The sequence below is a fragment of the Gorilla gorilla genome, chromosome 2 (genome assembly GCF_029281585.2).
Source record: "Gorilla gorilla gorilla isolate KB3781 chromosome 2, NHGRI_mGorGor1-v2.1_pri, whole genome shotgun sequence".
In the NCBI taxonomy this organism is placed as follows: domain Eukaryota; kingdom Metazoa; phylum Chordata; class Mammalia; order Primates; family Hominidae; genus Gorilla; species Gorilla gorilla.
The window spans coordinates 113,293,265-113,316,710 of NC_086017.1; the positions used below are offsets into that span (position 1 = coordinate 113,293,265).

Below are 23,446 nucleotides of genomic sequence, written 5' to 3' on the forward strand. Positions count from 1 at the left end.
TGATTTAGGGCCGGGCATGATGGCTCATGCCTGTAATCCCAGCACTTTGGGAGGCTGGGGTGTGTGGATCACCTGAGGTCAGGAGTTCGCAACCAGCCTGGCCAACATGGTGAAACCCCGTCTCTAGTCAAAATACAAAATTAGCTGGACGTGGTGGCGGTTGCCTGTAATCCCAGCTACTCAGGAGGCTGAGGCAGGAGAATCACTTGAACCCAAGAGGCAGAGGCTGCAGTGAGCCCAGATTGTGCCATTGCACTCCAGCCTGGGTGACAAGAATGAAACTCTGTCTCACAAACAAACAAACAAACAAACAAACAAAAAACACTAATGATTTTGAAGGGCGAGTTAATATGTACTTTTCCTGGAGAGAAGACTGTGTAACATCATGATTCTTAGCTGGGCAATACAGTTGCCTACCTGTGTGGCTTTAGTGCCCGTTTACCTGGGATCTATTAGTTGTCCAATGCTGGAGTAGAGTTTCATCCTTTAACTTAAACTTTGATCTCTGTTAAAATACACACATTTTTTTCTCCTTTTTTCCTGAGAACTTTTAATGTTTCCAGTAATTTAAACCTTAATGAACTGTTGTGATCTTTTCTGCAGAGCAGGTTTGAGTGAGTGATGCAGAAGCACTGGGTATGAGGCCATGCCCCTGAAGGAACGGCAGCCTGTGGAGAGTAGCTGCTCAGTAAATGCAGTGGAGAGCCAAGAATTAGAGGACTGGGGCCTCACCGATGCCAAAGAACTCATTTCACATTTTTGTGAATCTGTATGATAAAAAATTAGCTTTAGTTTAGTGGCGAAAAGTGCATAAATCTCAGATTGATGTTTAACATTTGAAGAGATGATATTTAGTTTGAATTTTCTATTTTTCTTTCCAACTATAACAACAGATCAGCCTATATCAAGGCAATGAAATTAAGGAAATTTAAAAGTTTGATAAATTGTTGAGGTCGTTTGTCTCTGCAAAAGTTATTTCTTGAGAGCAGATAAAGGCACTTTCGAACATGTTCACTTTTTTTTTCAGGTCACAGGGGTGCTATTTAATAAATTACTTTTCTCAGGCACTAAGAGCCACCTTTATTCATCTGAAAAGGTTAATGCAGATTTTTAAAGTGTCCAAGTTATTCCCAAAGAGTAATTTGTGCACTAGGAAAGTCTATTTTATTTGAGAAGTACCTAAATGGCAAGAAAAAAAAAGCAAGAGAGGTATACATTATAGACACATAGATCTGGGTTGTTCATAATCAATGTTCCCCCCAGCAAGCTTCATTTATATGGGTTAGTTATATATCTCTGACCACTTTATTTAAAACTTCAATATTTCTTCCTTCCACCTTAGAACTTCCTACTATTCTTCTTGCTTTATTCATCTCCATAGCACTTATCACAAATATACTCTATATTTTACTTATAGATTTTGGTTCCTTCTGACTTAGCAGTTAGAATGCAAGTTCTATGCAGATATGCAATAAACATTTTTCTGATTGCTGTACCTCAGCATCCCCCCACCCCCTGGAGAGTACCAGACACATATAAACATTCAATAATTATTTGATCAGTGTACACAAGAGTAAATCAATACTGATCAAATTTACGAAGAAATTGCCAAATTTCCATTTGATTTAGCATTATATGCATCATTTTCTGGAAGGCGGTGCCACGTAATAGTTGAAGGTTGTTTCTCTAGTCATTGTTCTGGGCGTGAATCCTGATTCTAACACTGGCTGTCTGCTTAGCATTGGGCAAATTACTTCAGATTACTGTGCCTTAGTTTTCTCATTCCCCAGTATAGGGAGAATAAATTGCCTATCTCATAGTTAGAAAACACATATAAAAGTACTTAAAACACTCTGGTACACAGTCAGCTCTTAAAACTTATAAGTATTACATGAAATCAATTTTTGAAAAGAACAATATTCTTTTTCTTTTTCTTTTCTTTTTTTTTTTAGACGGAGTCTCGCTCTGTCACCCAGGCTGGAGTGCAGTGGCGTGATCTCGGCTCACTGCAAGCTCCGCCTCCCGGGTTCACGGCATTCTTCTGACTCAGCCTCCCGAGTAGCTGGGATTACAGGCACCCGCCACCACGCCTGGCTAATTTTTTTGTATTTTTTTAGCAGAGACGTGGTTTCACCGTGTTAGCCAGGAAGGTCTCTATCTCCTAACCTCGTGATACACCCGCCTCGGCCTCCCAAAGTGTTGAGATTATAGGCGTGAGCCACCGTGCCTGGCCAAGAACAATATTCTTTATGCACTCACTGCCTAATGAAATAGAGTCATGAAAATTATGTAGATATTAAAAAATATTTTGTCTCAATCATCTGAATTATTTAATTCAGAGCATATCTTAAGCATACATTATTAATATAATTTACTTTCTGAAAATTAGTAGGACATTAATTTTATTTATTTGAAAACCTCCAATCAAGTCAAACAGAGTAATGTAATAATTCCAAATGTCAAGCTCGTTTTTGAATTCTGCATTGCCATTTACTATGTCTGTGACCCTGTGCGAGTCAATTAAAATATTTAAGCTTTGGTTTTCACATTTTTAACATGAGTAAAAATTAAATCTATGTAATTAGTTGAATATTAAACATAGCACAGTGCCTGGTACATACAGTAACAGATCTCAATGAAAAGATTAAACAAAGATTATTTTATATTAAAATCTAAAGACCAATGTTTGTGACAGAACTATATCAATTAATATAAAATTGAGGAGGAATTAAAAGTGCATTATATTTTTCTGACTCCAAATTTAATTCTAAGCAAAGAAATTAGAGATTTACATGTTGGAAGAAGTCATTTTAAAAAGAAAATTTAGTATGAGAAATATTGACATATTTGACAGCAAATCACTTAGCATATGACTTCCTTTTCTATTAGTAACAGTTTATGAGATGCAGGTGTCTCTTTTTTTACACAAACACTTCTGAATTTCTTAAAATTCAACATTTTACTTATAATCCTCCTTCTCCTCCCTATTCCCATCAATTTAAACTTATGAAGATTCTAAGTAAGAAACACATACAAAACTCTTTTGCACACATATCTTCAAGGCCATTATCATCTCAGACTGTGGTATTAATATTTTGTATTATTGGATGTATTAGACAAGGCATTCTTGTAAACCACTATTAAAATCCAAGCAGAGACATTGGTTGCTGCACTTAGATGTGGTGGAGAAGGTGAAAAATGCTTCTGCTCAGATTCTCTGTCAAGCGTTTGCTGGAGCCACAGTGGGACAGCAAGCACCTTAGATTATTCCAGAGGAAACCACAGAATCAGGTTCTACATTCTGAAAAGAAACTCCACTAAACCTTTATAACCAGATCAGAGCTAAAATACACATGTCTGGAACTGCACCTGTCTAAGATGTAGGGAGCCTGAGTAGCCAGGATGATATGTTTTGAGGAATGTAAAGGGTGTTAACATAATCCCCCAATCCCATACAATTCAATTTCAGAAAAATATTTAGGGACTGTGATAAAATAGCATCTCCAAGCTTGCTATGGCAAGATGATGCTCAGGTTTTCCATGTGCAGGGGAAATGATGAAGGTAAGGTTGAGGATGGGAAATTTGCAAGATAATAGTTCATCAGTTTGTTTTAACTTACAGTTGAACTATAAAGAAGGCTTGAAAATGTCGTAAGCCCTGCCAAGAGGATAGAGATTCAAAATAGGGATACTGCCTTTATAAGAGATATGGGTGTCCTTTTAAAATTCCTTGCCTAATGTGCCTTAATATTAAAACACAGATCAGCACAAATATCATTGTAACTCAAATAGAGATTCAACCAATTAGGGATGTCACCAGCCCATGAGACACTTTGTATTGTAGCTTAGCTCTAGAGTACATGGCTAGTCCAAAAAAGTTCAGACCTAGACATTGTTTTCCTGCATTAGATGCCCTTGTGGAGGGTACGACCTGCACATCAATATGTGGTGGCCTTGAAACTAAGTTTTCAATGCCTTCTGTATGTCCAAACTATACTATTCTTTATGCACTTATACTTTGTAAAGTCTATGATCATCATCTTGATCTATTTTTTTTTTTTTTTCTGAGACGGAGTCTTGCTCTGTAGCCCAGGCTGGAGTGCAGTGGCGAGATCTCAGCTCACTGTAAGCTCCGCCTCCTGGGTTCACCCCATTCTCCTGCCTCAGCCTCCCGAGTAGCTGGGACTACAGGCTCCCGCCACCACGCCCGGCTAATTTTTTGTATTTTTACTAGAGATGGTGTTTTACCGTATTAGCCAGGATGATCTCGATCTCCTGACCTCATGATCCGCCTGCCTCGGCCTCCCAGAGTGCTGGGATTACGGGCGTGAGCCACCACGCCTGGCCATTATCTTGATTTTTAAATGACAAATCTACAGAATGGCTGAGAAGGGATTTATCTGAATCTATACCTGCTAACATAAAAATCAATATATTTTCTGTTAAAGAAAGCTGCCTTCTACTTCCACCTCTTATTCATTAAAAAATGGTTAGGGTATTAATCACTATGAAAGTGCTGTAGGTTTTGTTAAAGAGAGTAGGACAGTGTCATGCCTTTTTGGGACAACCTGAGATGTGATTTAAAGCTTTAAGGCTAAGAGTTTACTACTTGTTCTCAGTGAGCTGTTTCAATTAATTTGAGTTTTTCATTTATTTTTGGCCAACACAAATGTGTCTAGTTTAGTCAATAATAATTTTTTTGCTGTTTTCACAATGAGAAATAAATAATTCTCTCTGTCTCTTTTTTAAAAATAGTTTTATTTCTCATAATGCCCCATTATAAAATATATCTGTAAAGAAAATTGTATTAATTACATCAAAATTGTTTACTCATTATAAATGAACAGGTCTATTAAAAGATACACAAAGTAAAAAGCTAAAGAAAACAGCTGATGATAAATGGCAATAAAGAAAATCTTAAATTTAATAACAGATGAAATTTAGGTAGCTTGTTCAACAAACTTTACTATCAGAAAGACTTAGGGTTGAATTCTAGTTCCTCCACTTCATTTTCACGTCATTTAAACCTTCTGAGACTCATTCTTTTCTCTGTACATGCAGTAATAATTGTAACCTCACCCATCATTATAAAAAATATAAATGAGCAGCTATAGGAAAGTTATCTGGCACATGTGCCTTCTTTGTGCAAAGTGTACATTCAGTAAATGTTATTTTCTCCTGTGAAAAAAATATGTTAGCTAGAAAGCATTTCAGAACCACAAAATAACTCACCAACTTAAATTCCTGATTCTGTAATTTCTTAGGATACACCTCTATGTTGGGGACAACAGTGTGGGTCTAGAGTTTCCAATGTCTTCCAGGAGTTCTTGGGACCCATCATGAGAAGGAAGTGGTGGAGCATGGAATAAATGCGGGTGCAGTGGAGTGTATTGCTTATTCAGGCTTCTTTCTTTTCTAGTGTCTTCCAAAGACTCCAAAAGAGCACGACTGTCTTATTCTATTTGAAGTATCTTGAGGAGCTAGATAATGATGGCTCAGGTATGGCCAAGAGCTCCTAGGGTCTGGGTCAGCCACTGGTGTGAGCCTTTTGCTTATGGACTGTCACAGGCAATCAGAACTAACTAGGCATATGGCTGTTCTCTCCAAAGTCTTTAGATCTGTGCCTGAGTACTGTGTGATAGTGCCAAAGGAAGGAAGTTCCTGCTGAATTAATATTTTTTTCAGTCTATTTTTGAGAGTGAGCATGTCTTTCTTTCCCACATCCTCACCAAAGTGACTTTATTCACTGTAAACTTGTTATTCTGAAATGATGATTCAAAAGCAAGATGTGTTTCCTTCCTTTTCCTAAAGACCTGATTAATTATCTAAGGGTAGATCTTTAAGGACAGCTAAAACACCATTTTCCCTCCAAAACCCAAGCTTTTAAAATCCACTAAATTATTTGAGTAAACCATTTGCAATTTTATTTGCTTTTTGCTTTTTATGCGTAGACCAAGACCACCAACCCAAAAGATTCTTTTCAGTGTACAAACTATGCTCTGAGAATAAGTTAGGTATTCCTGAAAGATGTTTTAACTCTGTCAGGCCAATGAATGGGCATCCAGGAAAAAGAATTATTAAACGCAAAACTGACTGGTGTTTAAGTAAAAGTCCATTTCTATTTAACTGTTCAACCCACACTGATACATTTAAAAAAATCTTCCATTACTTTATCCTAAGAATTCAACGTTTTCTTATGTCTGTATCAGTCCTTACTACCCACCAAGGAGCAGTTGTGGGAGGAACTGCAATGTTGTTCACACACAGAGTATTTTCCTGTTCTTCCTTTTGCTTTATCACTATGTTTCCTAAGAAAGTGACACACAAACCATTGATTTTGAAAAGTGGCAGTAGTCTGGAATTCTTCTGTTGGGGGAGACTTTTTTCTGTTTTCTGTTAAGGGAAAGTTGTTATTTGGTCATTAAGATTATTGAGATTCCTCTTAGAATCAAGTATTCAACATTTAAATTCCTCTGACTATATATTTGTTGGTATTGTAAAAAGTAGACTCATCTCCAAATTAGTTAGTCTGCCTAGTTATGCTATTCCAATCTGCTAGATACTTGGTTTGAGTTCTTCCTATGCATAATAAAGAATTTTCCTTTTGTAAACTTTATGATTTATACCTTAGCTCTTCTACTATGAAAATCTAGCTTTGTCACCCTTAGCCAACAGAAGGCAATGATGAAAACAATATTGAAATGTTATAACCCAAATATCTGCCTTTACTACCGATAATCCTCAGTTATTTCGTGAGCTTTGGCTGCATGGATGTAGACTGCTTATCCAACAGTGAGCTGAGATCAGCCTCAGTTTTTCCAGTAAGTAGGAGTGAAGGAGTAAGTGGGAGTGTCCACATGATAGATATCTCTTTTCCAGGTTTTGCAATGGAACAAATATGGTTGCTGCTGCTTCTAACAATTAGAGTGCTTCCGGGGTCTGCTCAGTTCAACGGCTACAACTGTGATGCCAACCTCCACAGTAGATTTCCTGGTAAGTGTAAGCCTAATCTATTCTCTAATTGCTTCTGGAAGAGTGATTATATTTGAAGAGCAAGTCATTTAAATATATATGGAGAACGGGGGGCTATCTCTTTACATTAAGTGGATATTAACAAATGGCAAATGACAAGACATTTTTCTGGAGCTGTAATTTACATCCATATTAACATACAAAGTGTTCATCATAGTTAATATTATTATAATGGCTGCTCACAGATACGAAAAATATTGCCTACTGTGTAAAAAATTGGGAGAGACTAATTTCATTCAAAATTTGTGTCTTTTTTTTCTCATAAATTAATTTAGACTTTAAAGAACTGCTCTTAAATGCTAATATATTTATTTAGGAATAATCTTAAGAAAATGATTGTGAAATATTGTACAATACAAAAAAATGCTATTTCAATGAAATGATGATTACCAACCACCAAAGTACACAGGTGAGCTTCAGAATGAATTTCACAGAAACCCATCAACCTTGTGACAAATACGAGATTTGGCAACATTGATGGGCATGTCCCACAGGTTTCTAAAACCTGCACCCAATGAGAAGTTACTCAAGGTTTTACCTAGGTATTCATCATTTTATATTAGCTAAAGTAATGGAACCACAGTTCAACATTTACAAAATAAATATTAGGTAATTGGAAACAATTTTCCAAGTCTGCCATGCAAATGGAATCTCTTTGGCTGTGGTTTACATTCTCAAAACCTGCCAGTCCTCCTGTGTTTGGAGCATGCTATGAAACAGCAAACCTGCATAGAGCAATCAGTAGGTAGTTACGTAGATAAAGTGCGATTTCTACAACAGAGCCCACATCAGAAATTGTCTGAATGTCTTCATGAACTTAGACCTAGGATGTAAGTGCTTGGTTTGTTAGTAAAATATGAAGGTCACGGTGGGAATGACCAAAGGAATTCAAGAAAAATTTGCTAAGGCAGAGTTGTTAATGGCTTTGAATATCAAAAATGAGCTTTTTTACATTTATTATTATGGAAAACTTCAAACATACAAAAGTAGAGGTTAGTAGAAAGAGCACTCATATTGATTATCTAGCGTTATCAATTATCAACATTTATAAATTTTGTTTGATCTTTGTCCTTACCACTCCCATCTCTGGCATATTTAAAATAAATGCATTATTCATGCTTTGATGTTTATATGTGATGGAAAAGAACTTAAAAATCATTATCCTTTAAGTATATGTCTAATAAGCCCAACAGTAATTTCTTAATGTCATTAAATTCAGCCAAGTTGCTTCTAAAATCTTCACATAGAGTATTTGTTGATATATCTTTTATTTCATTTTGTTTTATAACAGTTCTCCTCTGTCCTTTGCTTTTACAAAATGCTGTTTATCTCTTTGAGCAGTTTGGTCATTTGTCTTGTAGAGTTCTGACACCGGATTTGGCCAACTGCAACTCTCAGGTGTCATTGAACAGGCTCCTCTTTCCTGTCTATCCTGTAAACCAATGAGAGCTAGAAGTTTCAGTAAATTCAAGTCAATTATTTTGGTGAGAACATGTGTTATGTAGTGTAATAAAAGTGTTTTCTCTTAATTTTGAATGCAATCAAGAGTCACTGAGTCTTTTTAAACATATCTTTTAAGAGGTTTGATGTGGTCACATTTTGTTTTAGGAAGAGACATTAGGGCAAGTGTGTAAGATAGAATCAAGTTAGAATAGACTAGAGGCAGAGAGAAATATGCTGAAGGCAGTGGCAGTGGAAGCATTACAAGGGGACAGTTATTAAGAGATATTTTTGTGGTAGACTCAGCAGAAATGGAGAATTGATTTGGTTTGGGAGGTGAGAGAAAGAGAATATTAAAGGATGTTTTTAACTGGAACAACTGGATGTTGATGCTGTTAACTGACAAAAAAAAACATAGGACACTTGCATGTTTTAGAAAGGAAGTTCAAGTTTGGAAATGGTGGGCTTGAGGCATTTTTAGAATATATAGTGGCAGTTTCTTTCTGTTCAGTAGTAGGAAATACAGAGCTGGGTCTGAGAAGAAAGATCAAAACTGAAGATTGCTGTATGAGAGTTTATTCCCTGTGCAGTGGATAAGCAATGAGTAGGGAGTAGGAAAATAAAAAGTATGAAAATAGACTACTATTTGGATAACTTTTGTGGTTGGGAAAAAAAAAAAAAAAGAAAGGAGCAACCTGAGCCAGGAATTGAAAGAAAAGAAAGGAGCAATGTGAGGCAGGAGTTGAAATCAATTCCTGGGACTATAGAGGCCTGAGCATACATGAGTAAAGGGAGAGTATTAAAAAAATGGAAATTCGAATAAAGAATAATTGATGAAATGAGAAAAGAAAATACTGAAGCAATCAATGGTACAGATGAAGGAGTTAACCTTGGAAAAGTGTAGTTGTTTGTTTGATTTAAGTGAGAAGGAGAGATAAAGACACAGTTGGAGAAGGTGAGAGATGCTAATTGTGTTCAGTCCCTCAGTGTAGTGGGAGGCAGTGGCTCTCATCAGAGTCGCTGGCGGCCTGGGAAGGGTGATGAAGCCATGACCCTGTTATGGATGGATAAGAAGGCCAAGTAATAAAATGATTCCTCAACAGAGAAGATCTGACTGGTGTGGTAGTTATATACTTGTAAAGGTGAATAAGACATGTTAAAGAGCCATGAAATAACTATGACAGGAAAACGAAGTTATTTATCATATGGTGAATTTTTAAAAAATCATGTTAAAAAGTCTGTTTACAATGGCATCTACTGACCACCTGTATCAAAATCATATGGGCTAGCTGTTAAAAGTGGGGGCTCAACTTGTTTCACCTCAAATAAGTGATGTTAGAATCTCTGAATGTGGTCTTGGGAATCTGTATCTTAAACCCTGCAGATGAATCTAATGTACATTTATGGTTAAGAACAACTGATAGTGTATTCTATCATTTTCTTGAGCCAATTATTCCAATTAAAAGTTCAATTATTTGTTGTGGAAATATAACTAAAAACAAAATCTTCTCCCAACCTAGAAATCCTCTCTGCCTAGGTAGTAGAGAAATAAAAACACTTTTATCATTAAATAAGCATTAAACCAGAATGTGATGCACATCACAGGTAATCAGTAAGAGATTACAAAAACAGAAAGAAACCTTGCCCTTATATATAGCCAAGCACAGAGACAACTCATTACATATGTTTTCAATATAGACAATAACTAGTCCTCAAGTAAGAGGACTTGACAGGACCATTTGTCACACATATGAATCCTCACTTTACCTGGTAAGTAGGGTGACCATCTACGTCAGCTGATTTGTTTTATCCAGAGGAAAAAGTAACTTCTCATATCTTTATGACAGGAGGTAATTTTGCAATTTGGAGCAAGGCTCACATCAAAATTAGGCTCCTACCCTAAGTGCAGAAACAGGGACATAAGGCTACCATCTCCCTTGATGTTTACATTTCAAAGAGATGGCTCTCAGATCCTTGAGAAAGACATTCCTGGGTCATAAAGCTTACAAGAATCCTATCTAGTTTTCAAAAGGATTCATACACACTTCAAAGAGAGGAGAAAGTACTTCTAATTACAAGTTTTCTAAAGTAAATGCTGTCAGAAAAAGGGAGGGAGAAGTCTCTTCCTCTATTTTCAATTATATTTGTGTTTTGTTTATATTTTTTCTTACACACATTAGCACTTTAGGTACTATCTGGCTTAGGCAACAAACACCCAAACTTTCCAGACGTATATTCATAAACACATACACCCATAAACACACACACACACACACACACACACACACAGTTACAATTTTAAAATTTGTATTTAAAAAACACTAAATTTGTATTTTAATAACACAAATGTTAATAAAATCCAAATAACGCTGAAGTCCCAGGAGAGACTTTATATTTAGATGGGTATTATTTAACCCATTTTTTTGGAGGTTGTTTGCAAAAAGATCAGAGTGAGCAAATAAAGCCTAAAGATTAATTACTTACTGCCCTCTTGACTCTCAGTATCTCTTCCACATCACGATCACCCTTGATGTCATCAGGAGCTCCACAAGCTGCTCAGAGGCTAAGCAATGGGATGGAATGAGAATGAGTCTGGCAAAGGAAAGGGGCTATCTAAATGCAAAGCAATGTTAATAATGATGAGAGTAATCATCTCACCCTATGTGACCTTTGCTGTTTCATGACATTAGAACTATTTTCTTTAATTTCCATGGCATTTATCCTGGGGCCAAGAGACGCACCATGGTCTAATTCATTTAAATTTAAAGGAAAGCCATTTAATTTTAGAGGTGGTTAACTCTTGGTTATCCAAGCTAATAGCAAAAAGCAGACTCATGAACCACTAAAATTATAGTTGTGATGATTCTAGAATAAAACTCAAAGTATAGTTGAATTTAGAGTACCAAGGAATTATTTGGTTAAAGTAAAACATACAGATGAATGTACTTGGCCTTTGTGACTAGTGTATATTTTCTGAAGCCAGGCCCCCTTCTTTGGAAGTATATGAGGATTAGGCTAAACTTTCTGGCCTCTAAAGAAATCTTTAATGATAAAGGCACATCCAAGGAGAAAAGTGGCCTTATAGCACAATAAACTTTATGGCTTGACACTGTCTTATGGTGAACTAAGTAGTCATGGGAAACTGAATATGAGTCAGTGTTTCATAACATGTGATTTCGTATTATGCTGTAAATAATACTAATAAGGAAACAAGCAATAAGTTCCATGTTTTGAGTACCAGGCATCTCACAGAATTCTTTCATTTCTTACAATAAACTTACAAAATCTTTTTAAATACCCCCTTTACAGTAGGAAAACTGAGGATATAAATTTGTTAAATATTGCAAATATGCAAATTAATAGAGATTCTTTCCATCAAACAATGATGTCTAAAAATGAAATTTGAATAGTAAGTTTTAAAAATGATGTATGTATGGAGATTCTCAATGGAAATTGCCACGTCTAAGGATCTGAAAAGTCATGTGTTAGGGGAATTTGTTTAGTCTTTTCAAGACCTGCTTGACTAAGGAAATCTTTTATTCGGTAATATTTTTAATATTTTAATATTCAATGAACACAAGTGTTCCACAGGAGGTAAAATTGAGAATCAATTATTTAATCAATAGAATTCATGAGTGAGTTCAGTAAAATGAACTGTCTAATTTTATGTTAGGCTTTGCTTAACCATGGCATTTTTCTGTGCCCAAAGACAAAGTAAGAGAGGTTAGTGGAATAGTTATCCCAGGGAATCTGTTCTGGTTCTCTGTGTAGAAAGGAAAGGCCAATTCTCCTTTATTCCTACTTTTTAGTGGTAGTGCTTTGGTCTCCAAGTTGTCAAGAGGATGCCTGCTTTCCACTTTGCACCTGTGAAAGCAATTACTACAACAGATGAGGCAGAAGAACAGATCCAGGCAGCTATTGCTGATCACATTCTGATTAATTTACAGTGATAAAGTGCAGTGGAGAAGATAGCAATTAGCAAATTCAATGAGTAATTCAGGGTCCATATTCTCCCATATTTTAATAACAGCACTCTTTATTGCATGAATTTTCACTTTTTGTTTTTATAAATAAAACCCATTTGCTTTTTTTTCTGCCTGAAAAAGATGACCAAACTTTTCTGGTTCCAAAGAATGTGGAGCAGCAAGTGTGATTATAAGTCTGCAAAGTTTGCCTCAAACTGCTTATGAATTTCCTAGAGCACTGGAAACAACAGCTTGCATTTGCTAACGAGAAACAGATGTTGTGATGAAAGACTGAGGTGGCACAAAACCTGTTCGATATACAGAGGAAACTTGAATTCCTAATCCACTTTAAGTTCTTCATCAGCTGTTGGTATTTCGTGTAGATGAAATATCAATACCCCTTTAGGACTTCTAGCTCTTTTAGCACCAAAACCTCAATCTTATATAAAAACTTGGTAAGAGCAAATTTTAACTTTCAAAAATGAATTAAAACAACATATGTAGCATCTGTTCTCTAGGCAATTTGTAAGCCCATGTAGTGCCAAATATCACCACTCGTGTTTTAGAGATAAAAGCAGAACTGATATATAAATTATTATTATGGTTTACAAAGATGGTATAAATTAGTATTGGAATATTTATCAGAGCCCAGGATGTAAATTATTTTCAGGTGAGATTTTCTACCATGCCACAAAGCACTCTGCAGCATACAGAAAAGTTTTCTCCCACTATATTGAACAGATTGCTGTTTATACTATCAGTTTTAAACCAATACTACTTTTAAGTATATGCAAACCAGTACATCAATACTAATGTGATGATATTCACAGGAATCTCTGCATCTGAACCGTACAGAGCCTCCTGCCTGCTCACTGTGGACTAGCCACTCTACCCTCGTCCTCTCCAGTTGCTTCTGATTTCCCAAGACTGCATGTCACACATGCTCAGGAAAGGTCCACTTAGGTTCTTTGCTCTGGACTCCTTGACCACAGTGCTACAGGCACCACCACTGCCAGAAATGGTTTTTTATGAAAACACTGCCCCGCTTGGTGTAGCTGCCTTTTGATGTGGACTGCTCTGCTTCCTCTGGGTATTAAACTGCTATGGTTTACAGAATGAGACAGAGATGGGGGTAAGAGAAGAGGCTGATCCTGTTCCCAATTTTGTTTCACACATTGCCACTGGAGCACTAAAGGAGGCTTACTTAGACTTAGCCTTACAGAGCATTTTATGAGCCTTCTTTCATCGAGATTCAAAACCAGTCAGTTCTTCAGACGAGAGAGGAAGTCAGATGCAGTTCTAACCCCTTCATGATTCTTGTCTCTCTCCCTCCTGTCCCTTTTACAACCAAACTTTTCTCTCTTGTAAGCATATAAATCAGACAAATAGATATTTGGTAAGAGGCTTAAACTCACCAGGTGAAATCCACCTATGAGCTATCTTCTGTCCAGTCAAAATACAAAGCTGTGACTTAGCACCTGAATTGACTGAGAAGTTGTAACATCAGCATCACCTGGAGGCTTGTAAGAAATGCAGAAACTCAGGCCCCAGCTCAGATCCACTGAATCAGAATCTGTATTTTTATAAGATTCTTTGGTGATTTATCTGCACAGTAAAGTATAAGAAGTTCTGGTTAGAACATCGTACCCATGATGGTCTGCTAGCTTTATGTTGTTACAAAACCACACGGTATTTACACTAGCCCCAGCTGGCCATCATGCACTTGTTTGCTGTTAATAGTAATAGGTATCAACAAACCTATCACTGTTAAAAATTCATTTTTAATGGGGTAAGATAACTAGTCACCAAGGCTAATACACTTAAAGAGATAAAATACAAATAAACAAATTGCAATAATCTATTAATTTTATATTATTTAATGAGTTGCATTTTCTCAATTTGAAGTTAGACATTAAGGATTTTGATGTTCATTGAAAACTCTGAAAACAGAGGCATCATCTCAGGCAGTTGGCAGAATACAGATAGATGAACATTCAAGATGAACCCATATCAACTGTATACATATTTTGTTTGTACATGTTGGAACTTGATATTAAAGACTTACACACCATTGAAATAAATGTATTTTAATAAATATTTGCTGAGTATTTGTTATATACTCTAGGAAAATCCAGAACACTCTATTAGTTTATAATTTAACAGGAAAGTAAATATCCACTCTCCGATATAATGTAAGTGAGACAGTAGACCCACAGTTAAAGTGAGATAGGATAGAACATGAGGGGATGATTACACTCCATTGGGAAAATTACAGAAAGGCTCATCAAAGGTCAGCTTTCTGTTTTAAGTTTATTTCTCTTCTTATCTGAATACTCTCATTGGCAATTTCAGCTATTAGTATTATTATTGATATACCGAGTATTTGGTGATTCTCAAATTTGTATTTCTTGTTTTCTGTCCCCAAATATTAGACTCATATTTCCAACTATCTGCTGTACATTTCTGCTTGAATGTCTCATATGTAACTCAGCCTCTCAAAGACTGAGCTTATCATCGTTCTCCCTGAATTTTTTTATCTTAGGGCATAATCCACCCACTCATCAAAGCTACAAACCTACACATCAGTGACACCCCTTTTTCTTCACGCAGTCTTCTAATCACTTCCTTATAGAATCTAACCAGTTGGAACTATTTTATTTCTTCCTAACAATTCCTTTCAAACACCTCTTTGCTACCAAGACAAGGTTGTTTATAATGTTGTTTGCAAATCTCTAGTATATCATTATCAGTTTGTACTGTAATTGCTTACTTTTCTTCTGTCTTCTTTATTCAGTAAGCTCCTTGAAGAAACAGGGTCTTTTGTTAATGTTGTTATCTCAAAGTCTAGCACAGAGACTGGCACATGATATGTACACAATAAATGCTTTCCTGAAACACGTTGTTGATATGAAGTGGCATGTAGTTTAGATCTTGAAAATAAATAAAACCAATTGCCTCTAGACTAGTAGAAAATTTATGGTACTGATTTTTCATGTTTGATTCTTGTGCATCTCATCTTTTTTTTTCCTTTGAGACAGAGTCTCACTCTGTCGCCAGGCTGGAATGCAGTGGCACACTCTCAGCTCACTGCAACCTCTGCCTCCTGGGTTCAAGCCATTCTCGTGCCTCAGCCTCCCAAGTAGCTGGGATTACAGACATGCGTGACCACACCCGGCTAATTTTTGTATTTTTAGTAGAAATGAGGTTTCACCATGTTGGCCAGGATGGTCTCGATCTCTTGACCTCGTGATCCACCCACTTCGGCCTTCCTAAGTGCTGAGATTACAAGCGTGAGCCACCACACCTGGCCTCCCCATGCTTTTTCTTTTACACTATACACTGACCTCCAGAATTTCGTTTCATACAGATGTTTACTTTTTCAGATCAATGATGAAGAAATATCTTGAGTCATTGCACTACAGTGCTGAGTACCAGCCTACAGCCAAATTTTGGAGTGTTGCCATCTTTGTATTGCAGAATACATATGTGCAAATTCTTTGAATAATTTATTAATCTGTACTCATTCTATAAAATAACTGGAAAATATTAAGCATTCTGATGCTAGTGAAGGGAAATGAAGGCTCCAACAGTACTGAGATGATCTGAAAATGATGTAGTCTATCAAAAGCCTCACCATGAGCCTCAATTGAATGCTGTTAGATTTAAGTAAGTTCAGTATAAAATTGTTAAAACAAGAACAAAGTTAGATGTATTATTAGATATGTAAATAATAGAATGCAAATATATTTTCAGTAATTGTGTGTAAAGGAAAAGGTGTAATTAAATGTTCTAGGAATAGAACTTTATTGGGGGTAAAGAAGTTGAATGAATCCTTATTTATATATATAGAACTGGATCCATACCTTCTTTACTTCCATTTATATAGTAACCACATTCTATGAACCTCAAATCAGGACACATTTTATACACGGAGAGACAGATGGTTGACAATGTGATAGGATATTTAAAATTTGCAAAATTTTAGAAAATCTGAGATACATAAAACCATTGCCCAATAGATGGATGACGGGGTACAGAACATTATTTTTACCCTATTCAGTTGAATATTCAATTATTGTTAATTTCTATGAAAAGCTTAGCTTGATTAATATCAGGGGAAAAACATTGCTGTTTTGGCAATGTAACTGCACATAAACTCTGTCTGCAGGCCTGCCATTTGACATACTTAGTATCTTTAAACATAAAACTTTAAAAATCAAACCCCTAAAGATATCTACTCATTAGGTTGTTTAGTAGTCTTGAACATCATAGTTCAGGCCAGGGATTGGACAGTAAAAGGCTTAAAAAATGTAGCTGTTGAGAGCAACTGTTATTCAGTGACTGAAAAAAAACTCTCTCTCCTTTTGGCAGAAATTGCCCTTTGGCAACTTGAGGTATCCTTCTTTTTTCCTTCTCAAAGCCTCACAAATGGTAAAGTTGTGCTGAATGGATGTCTTTAGTACCTACAACCAGGAAAAGAATGTGTTTCTCCGAACACTAGTGAAAAGTCCTTAGAAAACTGGGTTAGGAAAGATTTGGACAGATCTCTTTTCTTACACTGCAGAAAGCCTTTAGTTTGTCATCATATCTTAAAGTGGGATAAGCCTGTAGCAAATTCAGTTTCATTGCAGGAGTTACAAATTGGTTATAGGAAAACAGAAAAGAGCACTACATCTGGTCACAGTAATCATTTGCCATTTGTTGAGATATTCTAAGCATTAATTAATCCCCTTAAACAGAGCTGAGGAAACTGGTCTTTAGTTGGTTTATGTTAAGAAGAATGATACCTCTCTTTTGTGACATATTCATTAATAGGTATTCACTTTGGTATATTTATGGTATATCAAGGAGTGCAATGATACTTGTTCTATTTCACCAAGCATAAAGTGAAGAGGTAGTGAACTCTCTAACAGCTGAGGATTTGATTTGACATCCAGGTAGACGGTATCTTAGGCCATTTTATGTATAGAGGTTCCCTGCAATCTCACCTGTGCCTAACACATGTCCTCATTGCCTGCTATTTCCTCTTTTGCATTTTAATTACAAATGGATGGGAACTACCTGGCTCCCAGCCAGCCTGAGCATATTTCGTTATTCACATTTGTCCCCTCTGTGTTATAAAATTTCCACTCCTCTATCTAGCTAACTCCTACTGATACTTCAAGACTGAGCTAATGCCATCTTCTCCAGGAAGCCATTCCTAACCAGCTGGTCTGGGCAAAGCCGGCCTTCTATGCTACTCCATAGCTCTCCACGCAATCTTTCTGTCAATGTGGGTCACGCTAATGTGTCTGTCTCCTCTAATGGACTGTAATACACAGGAGTTCCCTTTATCTGCAGTTTCATTTTCATAGTTTCAGTTAACTGCAATCAACTGTGTTCAGAAAATACTAAGTGGAAAATTCCATAAATAAACAATTCACACATTTTAAAGTGCATGCCGCTATGAGTAGTGTAAAGAAATCTCACACGATTCAGCTCCATCCTGCCCAGGATGTGAGTCATCCCTTTGTCCAGCTTATCCATGGTCCATTATCTACTAGTCACTTGGAGCCATCTTGGTTATCAGATTGACTGTCTCAGCATTGCATTGCTGTGTTCAAGTAATCCTGATTTTACTTAATAATACTTTACTCATAATAATTATTAGCATTATTGTTAATTTCTTACTGTGCGTAATTTAAAAAATCAACTTTATCATAGGCATGTATATATAGGAAAGAACATACTATATATGTTTCATTATAATCTGTGGTTTCAGGCACCCACTGGGAGTCCTGGAATATATCCCTAGAAGATAAGAGAGGACTCCTGTGCTTGGGAATATGACCACTATGTTTTGAATCCTCAGTGCACTCTGTTGCTCCAGTACCTTATATGATTAATTAGCTAGTTACTCACTGGAGTACATTGGTTAATATAAAACCTTTCCTGCCTATGGGACTTATAGTTTATTAAGAAAAATATACAAATACATATATGATTCTAAGGCAATACAACAGCATAAAACAGAGTGGCATACCTTAGACTTGGGATCAGGTCAAGTATTTGGGTAAATAAAATTTGAAACCTGAAGAATGAGTAGGAGTTACTTAGGCAAAGCTTTGGGGTAGGCGGAGCATTCCAAACAGAAGAAAGAGCACTGATACATGTACTTTGTGTGTGTTCCTGTATTATGTTTTTAAAAATGCCCGCAGTACTTTAGTGAGGAATAATTTACATACAATAAGATGTGCCAATCTTCAGGGTACTGCTTGAAATGTTAACACATGTACATACTTATATACCCTCCACCCAAATCAAGATAGAGAACATTTTTATCTTTCCCCCAATTGTTCCTGTGCTCCTATTGTAGGCAATTCCACCCCAGGAGGTAACTACTTTTCTGGTTTCTATCACTCAAGGTGATGCATTTAAAGACATGAAAAATGTTCAGATTCAAATTTAGGAAGCAAGATTCATAGAAGAGAGAGAGAGGGAGGAGCATGCAGAGGTAGGCAGGTAACAGATTATGGAGAGACTTGAGCACCTAGTTCAAGATTTGGTCTTTTGGTCTATGTCAAAAAGTAGCTGTTGAAAATCTGAGCATGAGGATGACACGACTGGATTAATATATTAACAGCTGTACTAATTGAAGGACATTAAGACTGGAAATAAAGGAACCAGTTAGGTTCCTGGACTAGTACAATAGTCCAGGGGAGAGATAATGATGGCATGAGCAAAGGAATAGCATGTAGATAGAGAAAAATCAGTAGATTTAAGATATAGTTCATAGATACTCATAAACATTTATTAAAATAAACTGTATTATTTTAGAAAAAAGTATCATTTAGAAATTACCTTTGCATTTAAATAGTTAATGTTGCCGAAGGCTATGAAGATAGCCCCTTGATTTTAAGTAGTGTTTATTATTTTCTAGGTTGGCAAAGTATACTTCATAATTAATTCATTATTTTTCCACCAACAAAGGAAATATTGCGTCGAATTTCCTATAACACCTAGCCGTTTGCCTTTTGGCCATGAAAAAGATTTTTCATCTTTCTTTATAGGTAATTTTAATGAGTTTAAACTTATTACAAAACATAGACATTTCCATATTGCTTATTCACATTCCCCAAATATGACTCACTTTGCTAGAAAAAAAACCCAGTATGTATATAGAACAAACACTCTAAAGAGATAATGCTATTGAACATTTCTACTGTTAAATTAGGACTGAATTATTTAAGCAAATTAATTCTATGCTAAAAAACTTGAATGAAATTTACATACTACTTAGGTGAACATGCCATCATTCACCAAAAATATGTGTTATTTTGTTTGGTTTTCCTCTTTTGAACAATCAAGGTAATTTCCCCATTGAAAAGCATAATCAGTTTTTGTTTGTTTCTACATGTTGAAAACTTGAGTCTTGTTTCAGGCTTTTTATCTAATTGGTATAATAAGGTAATAAAAAATGGTAAAGTCACTCTCTTAGTTTTCTAGGGCTGCTGTAACAAAGTATCACAAACGATGTGATTTGACACAACAGAAACTTGTGTCCTGGGGAGATTTAAAACACAGAAATTCATTGCCTCACAGTTCTGGATGCCAGAAGTTCAAAATCCAGGCAGGGCCATGCTCCCTCTGAAAGTCTGGGAAGAATCCTTTCTTGTCTCTTCCTAGCTTCCAGCGGTTTGCCAGCAACCTTGGGTGTGCCTGGGCTTGTAGATGTGTCACTCCAATCCTCTGCCTCTCATGGTCTCTCCCTGTGTCTCTGTCTCTTTATTGGATGTTTCTTTTATAAGGACACCAGTCATATTGAATTACAGGTTCATTTTACCCCAGTATTACCTCATCTTACCTAATTTAATCTGCAACAACCTATTTCCAAATAAAGCCTAAGGTACTGAGGGTTAGGGCTTCAGCATATCTTTTTTTGGGGGGACATAATTCAACCTATAGCAATTACCAAAACTGATGAATGCAAAATAATCTACCACTAGGGAATTACCTACCAGCCACTCTCCCCATTTCCTTTATACATTTTGTACATTACATGTAGAAAAATAACTAAATAGAGATATGAAGACCGTGTTCTATAGACATGGACTAGACCCCGTCACAGATAACCCATGGAGTCATGGAGAACCATGCAAATTGTGTTTTACATTTCCATGTTTAGGTCATTTTTTTTTTTTTTACTGAGGCATGCATAGTCAGTCATTGGCAAAATTTTCCTACAGTGAGCTGTGCATTTTTGTTCATAATATCAACACTATTTTTTATTCCCTTTCTCTCTAGTGTTATTTAATTTAGGCAAAATAAAATTGAAATCTGATGGATGGCTTTTATTTATACAATCCATAAGATGGGTTACCAAATGCCAAAGTACTTGACAATTTGGTTTAGGGTGGATTTCAACTGCTTTCTCCTTATACTTGGGAAAATGCATCATTTGTAGTGATTTTCACTACTCTTGACAGGTGATCTGAATAATCCAGTTGCTCTAGGTCTGAATTTCCTCAGTAACCTGATTGGTTTCCACTCAATTCTCTGGTCATTTGGCAATACTTGATCAACACTTAATGTACATCCACTGGACATCAAGCACAAGGAAACAGAGGTGAACTGTAATCTCTACACTCAAAGATCTCTCCTTAAATAACTAAATAAAAGGCTATTTTCCTTGTCTACTTTACTTAATAGGTGGCACATTGGATTATGGTGTATCAAATATAAAAATGAGTTAAACAGACAAAGGAGATGAATAAATATATCAGTAGGATGTTAATGTTATTTATCTTTCTGCTTTTCTGACTTATGTTTGTTTTTTATATATTTTTATTTCAGCTGAAAGAGACATCAGTGTCTATTGTGGAGTGCAGGCCATTACGATGAAGATTAATTTTTGCACGGTACTTTTCTCGGGTTATTCGGAAACAGATCTGGCACTGAATGGAAGGCATGGGGACTCCCACTGCAGAGGGTTCATCAATAACAACACCTTTCCAGCAGTGGTCATTTTTATCATCAATCTCAGCACCTTGGAGGGCTGTGGAAACAACCTGGTGGTAAGATTAGTGTGACATTGTGTGCTAGGTCTGGGGTCATAAATAAAAATCTCCCCATTTCATGAAAGAATAAGAAGCCCAATCTATCTCTTGGGAAAAAAAATAAAATTGAACAAATCACTTTCCTTTGCCTGTTTGAGGCATGCACTCCCAAATATACAATTCTATCTTCCAATAATGGTTATGTTTATAGTAGTGGGGCAGTCAAAGGGCCTGAGGTCAGCTGTGCCCCTCTAAGCAGCATTATTTTGTGTGAGTGACACTGACAGATCTGTCTCTACAGTTTAGCATTAGCCATATTCCTCAGGCTTTATAAGAAATATCTGACCATTCAAACAATATTTGTTCCAGTGAGTCTGGTAGTAAACCGCTTGGCCTGTTCTTTCAGTGACCTCATTTGGAAAGAAAGACGAAAGATAGAATGGGAAGCTTGTAATCTTCTTTCATGCTTACCATTGAATGATCAACACTAGTGCTTTGTAAAAAGGGGCTGTCAGTATTTCTGGTATAATATTCTTAAATGTGTGGGACTGTCCTTTGAATTTCAAAATGTTTATCATATCCAGTCTTACCATGAAATCCCAGTAGCACACTCTCTCTAGTCATTGTGAAAATTGAAACATCTCTTCAAACATTTCCACCCTGAATTAGAAATACTAGTTTGTAGCATTCATTTGTTTATTAATGCATTGAACACCAAAAATAGAGTTGAATAAGGAATTGACTCTCCAGTGAATTAAAATTAATAGAAGTGAATATATTGTGATTTGATGGGAGTATTAGTTAAATAGTTATACTGAAATTCACTTAGTGCTATTTTTTATTTTGCTTATTTAAATATAATCTTATTGGTAAATTTGCAAATATAAAAAGGAAGTGCAATAAACATAACCACTTAGCCCAGGGAAGGAGATATTGACTTTTACTCTTCACAAATTATTATTTTGTATTAAGGAGAAAGGATTGATTATTCCAAGGCCAGGGTTTCTGAGACTTAGTGGGAGATGGAAGACAGAGAAAATAGATTTCTTTGAATCTTGTTCTTTATCTTTTCCCAGAGGGCAGTTAGAATATTGTGCCAGTGACCATTTCCAAGCCTGCAGCTTGAGTATTGTTGACTCTTTTTATTAAAAACGTTTATTCAACTCTCTGAGTTGTGTGCGGAGAGGTTATGAAGTGGACCTAAGGGAGAGTGATGCAGGTTGATTATTACAAGTCCCTGTTCTGTGTGGAAGGAAAGAGCCTATGTGGAGATGAGCAGCATTTCCCTGTCTCCCACCATGCCCTGAAGCCTTTCCTTCCCTTTCTTGTCTGGATGTGTCACCTTGCCCTGCTGCCTAGAAAATGATTCAGGAGAAAAGCCAGGAAAAGTGTGCAATGTGTGTGCTGTTTACCTGTTTAAAAAGCTGAATAAGTCCGCTATAAAAATTGCTAGGCTGGGCACAGTGGCTAACTCCTGTAATCCCAGCACTTTGTGGGGCCGAGGTGGGCAGATCACCTGAGGTCAGGAGTTCGAGACCAGCCTGGCCAACACGGTGAAACCCCACCTCTGCTAAAAATACAAAAATTAGCTGGGCATGGTGGCGTGTGCCTCTAATCCCAGCTACTTGGGAGGCTGAGGCAGGAGAATAATTTGAACTTAAGAGGCGGAGGTTGCAGTGAGCCGAGATTACACAACTATACTCCAGCCTGGGTGAAAGAGTGAGACTTTGTCTCAGAAAAAAAAAAAAATTGCTATATATATGTATGTATGTATTTTATTTTCATAGACAGAATTGGTTGGTTTAGCTATCAAATCAAGCAAGTAGTGGGAGGAGGGGAAGATTTGCTTATCTTTCATTTTTGCCTTAGGTGCTACCAGATTTGGCAACTGCTCTAAGATCATTCCTTCATGGGAAAAAAATTAAGTTGGCTACTAAGTCTCTGGATTGGAATAATGATGTTTTCATTCATAAA

At 36.4% G+C, this 23,446-nt stretch overlaps 1 protein-coding gene across 3 annotated transcripts in view; it reads left to right on the plus strand.

Annotated features, from left to right (window-relative positions):
• ZPLD1 (zona pellucida like domain containing 1) overlaps nucleotides 1-23,446 on the plus strand; it is a 250,642-nt gene that overhangs the window by 202,389 nt on the left and 24,807 nt on the right. For all 3 annotated transcript variants that reach the window (XM_063703530.1, XM_063703529.1, XM_055381207.2), the window contains 2 exons: nucleotides 6,880-6,993; nucleotides 21,270-21,490. In XM_063703530.1, the coding sequence (XP_063559600.1) occupies nucleotides 6,888-6,993; nucleotides 21,270-21,490 (327 nt within the window). In that variant the 5' untranslated portion in view covers nucleotides 6,880-6,887. The remainder of the gene's footprint in view (nucleotides 1-6,879; nucleotides 6,994-21,269; nucleotides 21,491-23,446) is intronic.